Source organism: Hylaeus anthracinus, unplaced genomic scaffold (genome assembly GCF_026225885.1).
Source record: "Hylaeus anthracinus isolate JK02 unplaced genomic scaffold, UHH_iyHylAnth1.0_haploid 2, whole genome shotgun sequence".
Lineage (NCBI taxonomy): Eukaryota > Metazoa > Arthropoda > Insecta > Hymenoptera > Colletidae > Hylaeus > Hylaeus anthracinus.
In genome coordinates, this window is record NW_026534838.1 from 2,205,011 (window position 1) to 2,211,010 (window position 6,000).

The window sequence follows — 6,000 nt, forward strand, 5'->3', positions numbered from 1 at the left end:
AAAAGTAGTTTTTCATGAAAAATTTCATTTTTCTGTTTATAAACACTTTTTAGGAAACCCCATAGATAATGATTATCAATTTAAAAACATTTATTACGTTTTGTTTCCAACATTACTCCAAAACATTCCACGAGATGAAACTTAACCGGACTTGATTAAAAATAAATCGAGATAAGAATTATCATCTAACTATTCGCAACCCTCAATTTGTCCCCAATTTGTCCAATTTTATTTGAATAAAATAAATTCAGTTCCGTTATTGATAAAAAGGGACAGCGGAATTTTCGAATCGATCGTTGTCCCGCCGTCAAAGAGTAACGAGATGTTATATGGCATTCGGAGTCAAATGGAAACAGTATCGCAGGGATTAATTTATGTAACTGACCGATCGATGAGTTAATGAAGTGCAGCAGGTTGAATTTCCAGGGGCCTGCGTAGCGATCAGTTTCGACAAATTTTATTTGATTCCTGTTCGCCAGCGCGAACTGAAGTACTTTCGTGTAAAATGATTCTTTTATACGTAAATTCTACCACGGTTGATTATTATATTATTTTGTTATATTATATAACAAAAATTTTCTTCTAGAAAAATTCTTTATCAAAAGATAACGACGAAAAAGTTATTTTACCTCCGTTCAATTTCTAATTTTCGATTCAATATTCCATTGCAAAAAAAAATCAAATTTGGACATTGAGGGAGTATCATTACCGTAGAGAAATACAAACGATAAATGATACGTCCCGTTGGAATTCGATTGATTAAAAACGGACCGATTAAATTGCAGGTATTTTATTTTTAATTTAAAAAAAAAAAAATGACAAACCCAAGGGCGATCACAGCCGAAAATCGGAAACAAATAAACCGAATAATAAATTCCAGATGAAAAAAAAATTGTTTGGAAAAACGGGATTTCCAATGGTCGTTACGTTTCGATTACGCGTGTCCTCGTTTCTATGAATTTTTCTCTCGAAACAATTCCCCCGTAGCCCGCGATCAAAACATATGCAATTAATCGCAGATTTTAACGACGTTCCGAACCGTCACCCTACCGGCGCGGCCGCCCCCAAAATTACATTTCCACGTCAATTAGTCTCAACGCGAGTAATTAGAATACATATATCCACGGGGCGAATCGAATGTATGCAAATATAATAACAAAATTAGGTACGGTCGCAATCGACACACTTTTAACGCGTGTGTAACTTGAATCGCCCCAAATGCTAATGAAAAAACAACGAGCACGAATGTGGATCAATTATTATGTGCGTAATTCAAACATTACTTGCTTGCCTCCCGTTACTTTATTTATCGGGCAAAAAATAAATATGTTTATTCCCCTTTCGCACTAAATTCAGACGGGAATAATATATTTTTTGCTGGGATTAACGGTGAAGTGTTATTACGGCAGTGACGTAATCGATAATCAGAGGAAAAATATTGCGTAGAATTAAAAATATAATTAAAAATAAAATTATTAAAGTTAATATTATATAATTATAGTTTAGTATTTCTATTAAAACCGTTGATATTTATGTTAAATATTGGTTTTAAAAAAACGTGGAGATGTGTTATGGAGGATTTTCGATGAAGCACGTGCTCGACCATGCTCCCTGGAAACGCGATCCGCGGATTATCTTTCGCGAAAGATATACAGGCCTAATCTGACTGCAAAAAAGAAAAAGTCCAGCGATAAGTCCGTGCCGACAAGTTCGTCATCGAACATCGTCAATTTCCACGATCTAATCAGCGGCTAGTTTTCAAGAAAACAAACTTTCATAAACGTTTATATAACTTTCTAAATGGAAAAGAAAAAGAAGACTACATTCGTGTCCACAAGACGAGGATTCGAATCATTCTGAATCGAGACAGTTAATAATATTCCATTAAGCGTTCTCATATCTCAGCAATAATTGAGTATTTCTACTTAAATTTCAAATCTGATTTACAATATTGCCACTCTTAAATATTACAGACAAGATCATTTAAAATCGACTTTTGAATTAACGCTAGATTAGCGCGTAAATACTACTATAATAAACACCTCTCAATTAAAATCTAGCAGACTTGATTTGATCCCCGGATCGATGGTGGCTGTTACTTTTTAAAAATGAAGCAGATAACACGCGCGAATCTGGTAGTTTGAAAAACAAAAATCAGGAATAACGACGCAGCCGGTGGTTAATGAGTCAATGCGCGTTAAGTGTCGCCCTGGCAACTTTTCCGCGTGTCCCCGGGACAAAATTCGCGCAACTCTTTCAATTAAAACTTTCGCGCGCGGTTCATCTTCCCCTCCGCCCTGAAAACGCTCGCAGAGGTCGGGGAGGGGGAGAAAAAATATTAGAGTGCGACGGAATAATGAGTTCCGCGGTACGAGTGGCTCGCGGGCGAAAAAAAACTCGACTCCAATCGGATTTTCCCGTCCGTTGTGAAAATTACTCGCCCTTCGGTGCTCTGTTTATCGCGTCACGGTTTACGATCGCGCTCCTCGGCGTGCCTGCCAGGATTTCACGCACTTTGTTTGGGGGAAAACAAAACGACAACCTTGAAACGAGAACGAATATGTACCGATGATAATTGAATCGCGTCTCAAAATTTATACAGTAATTAATCAGCAATGGGTATATACCTTCTTGTGATTTTTCTTTTTAACAAATGTTTAATATTTGTTTGATAATTGCATAATCCAAAAATATGGTCTAATTTTGGGTAGATTTTGTAAAGACGAAAAATAAAAATGAAGAAAAATGGGTTGAACATGGATATGATACATATTTTGTACATTTCGTTTTTGGAGTAATGAACTGAGTATGACTCCAAAAATGTTTCACATGAATAATGTACTTTTGGAGTAATGTACTGAGTACGACTCCAAAAATGTTTTATATGAATAATGCAATTTTGGAATAATATACCGAGTGTGACTCAAAAAATTTGTTACATGAATAATATAATTTTGGAGTAATGTACCGAGTGTGACTCAAAAATGTTTCACATGAATAATGTAATTTTGGAGTAATGTACTGAGTACGACTCCAAAAATGTGTTACACGTATATCATAGTTTTAGACGTCCATATGTGCATGCATGCTATTAATTACATAATTCTGAATTATTTTTCTATAAACGATCTATAATTATATGAATTGGCTGTGGATTCGTCAAATGCTACCGGATGGTTTAGTCAGCATCGAAAACGGAGTAATCGTCGCAATTAAAATAATTACACCTCGGGTGCTTTTCGTACAGGCTTTTGAATTTTCTTCTGACTTTATTTAACGAGTGCGAACCGAATGAAAAGGACTACGCACGGCTCGGTGTTAAACTCTGACACACGGTAAATTTTGTACCATGGCATCGACGTCTGATTTACGGGACCCTCGGCGCGGAAAAAGTGCGATCACGTGGTGATACGGTGGCAATCGGTCGACTCACCTTGTGGTGCTGCATGATGGCAGTGGCCTTTCGCTTGGCGGACATATTCAGTCCCGACGCGCGTGTCTTTCTTCTCCTCGTGGAGCGGCAATCGTATCTCTGTCTCTTTCCTCCTCCGTCTCTGTCTCTCTCGTTGGGGGTTTCCCTTGCTGGCGCGCCACCCGCACTCCCGAAACTGTCGTCGATCGCGAAAGAGTCCTATTATATCGTACTACGATTCTATTATTGTTCCGTCCTCGTTTTCTCGTCGCGGTTCTCGTTCCTCACACCACGTTATGATAACGCGAACGGGAGAGAGCAAGAGACGTCTCGAATTCGTCTCGATAGCACGTTTCACCCACGAACTTTCTCAGAGTTCTCAGTTCTAGTCCTCTCTCTGTCCGATCGCCGTGCTCCGTCTCGTTCTGGCTTCGACGCGTACACACAACGCGCACTCTATCCTTGTCTGGCGCACCGCCCGCGAACTTTAAGCTCGCGCACAACAACACCACGCAGCAGCGCCGCGAACCGCCGCGATAAAATTCCCGCAGTCCCCGCAGGTGTCGACGTTAGACTCGCACGGCTCCAAACTGCCCGTAAAAAACTGTCCCGGTACACCACGGAATATCTCTGTTCTCTACACAGTCCATCCAGTTGGAGCAACACTGGGATCGCGATCAGCTGGCCGATAGAAACGCTCGAGCATCACACTGCTCCGAAACGGTTCCGCGGAAAAAAACTGTTTTTGACTAAGGACGATCTCGATTCCCAGAGAGGATACGTCACACACTCACACGAGGGATTCCCCGTGCACACCGGCCGCAGAAGTAAACAAGAGAAGTCCGTGCTCCGTTTCGCAACGGTCGGGTTTCCTCGTGTGTATGTCGCGTGTCCGCGCACTCCGGGGATTTTTTCGGAGCCTAGATCACGATCGTTAACGTAAATAATCGACGATCAGTGCACGCCGAGGAAACATGGAAACAACGCGACGTTCCCCGTATCTACTGCGGGAGTTGAAAAAGAGCGCCACGCTCGTAAACGAGATCATGAAACGTCCTCACATCACGAGCGCTCACGGCAAACTGGCGACTGGCGACGCGGTGGCGACCCCCCTCCCCACGGCCACCTCGCCCTTTCCACTACTCTCCTCACCGCCTCCGCGCCGCTCCCCTGTAGCACTCGACTCCCCCACGTCTCCTCACCCTAACCACGCCAACCTCACTCCACGGCTCTCCCGTACCTCGCTCTCCCCCTATTCTCTCTCGCTCACACTCTCACTCTCTCTCTCGCTACGCCAGTTCCCCACTCTCCCCCCTTCCTCCGACCCTCGATCCCTAACACAGCGTCTCTGTCTCTCCTTCACGCCGCGCCCTGCTATGACCCGCGCCGCTCTCGCTCCCCAACGGTCCTCCTCGAACACGTCAACCCTCTCTCCCTCGCACCCTTGTTCCGTACATCTCGCTCCGACTCCACCGGTTATACCGCTCCCTCCCCCCCCCCACCGTCCCCCCCTGTTTTTCTTTCTGCTGTTCCCCCCGCCCCCGCCCCGTTCCCTCCTCGCCCCCCCCCCCCCCCCCCCCGGCCTCCACGGAGGCGACAGCGGAGGCGGTAAGGTAGGGTCTGTCACCATCAGAACACAGAAGAGGCCGCCGGACGGGTAACTCCAAGGGAAAGCAGGGATTGAAAGGGGCGCAAGGGGCCGCACACGGGCATCCATAGGGCTTTCGGTGTGACGAGGGGCGGAGGGAGGGGGAAGGGAGTAGTACCTTTGGCTGGGAGAGACGGGTCGTGGGGGGACAGCGGGAGCAGCGAGGGGGCAAGGGACGCGGGTACTCATCGGCCGAAGGGGCTTCTACGGGTGTGTTAGGCTTGTGCTTAGGAGGGTATGTGTACCGCTCGTCTCTCTGCACGGACACGGCCGCGTTCGTGTGTGATACGTGGACGTACACCGGGATCCGTGGTCTCTGTTGCTTGCCATCTATCTGTACGCCCATCTTTGTCCCCTGCTCTCTCCCTGGCACACTGGTGTGTGCGATATCGATGCGTTCTGCTCGTGTACAACGCGGATCGCACACGCGTCCCGATGATGACGAGTCATTCGACCAGCGGACTTCGAATACGACGAGTCTTTAATGGTCAGTCTTTGGCGTTATTAGCTGGAGGTAACGGCGACTGACTCGACCACCTGCGGGCTCGATAAGGGAGGACACCGATATGGGTGTCCAGGTTAGCCTCGACTTTGGCAACGCCGCGAGAGTGAACTGAGGGTGAAGAAGCTCACAATGGAGACTTTGTGGGTTCTTGGTAAAGGGGGGCTGGCTATCTGCGCACCAAAGGAAGATACGGTTCCTAGGAGCGGACTTATGAGAAATCAACCAAGGGATGTGATAGCAATGTGGGAAGTTTCGGGTCTTTTTCAGCCCATGGCACAAATGAATCATTGGATGATGGATGGCTTTAACGCGTCACAGTCAATGGCCAACATGCGGACCACAACACAATACCATATGATAGGGCTCTGAGAGGCCAGACAGTGACCGCGTTTAGATTATCTTATCACTCAAGCTGAGATCAATAGTGATTACTCT

At 45.4% G+C, this 6,000-nt stretch overlaps 1 protein-coding gene across 3 annotated transcripts in view; it reads right to left on the reverse strand.

Moving 5' to 3' along the window:
• Window positions 1–4,671, reverse strand: part of LOC128892931 (nucleolar protein 4-like) — a 101,544-nt gene extending 96,873 nt beyond the window's left edge. Inside the window, exon 1 of one of the 3 annotated variants that reach the window (XM_054153590.1) lies at window positions 3,434–4,671. In XM_054153590.1, the coding sequence (XP_054009565.1) occupies window positions 3,434–3,478 (45 nt within the window). In that variant the 5' untranslated portion in view covers window positions 3,479–4,671. The remainder of the gene's footprint in view (window positions 1–3,433) is intronic. The other 2 variants (XM_054153591.1, XM_054153592.1) reach the window with 2 other exon arrangements.
• Between the last annotated feature and the right edge of the window lie 1,329 nt (window positions 4,672–6,000).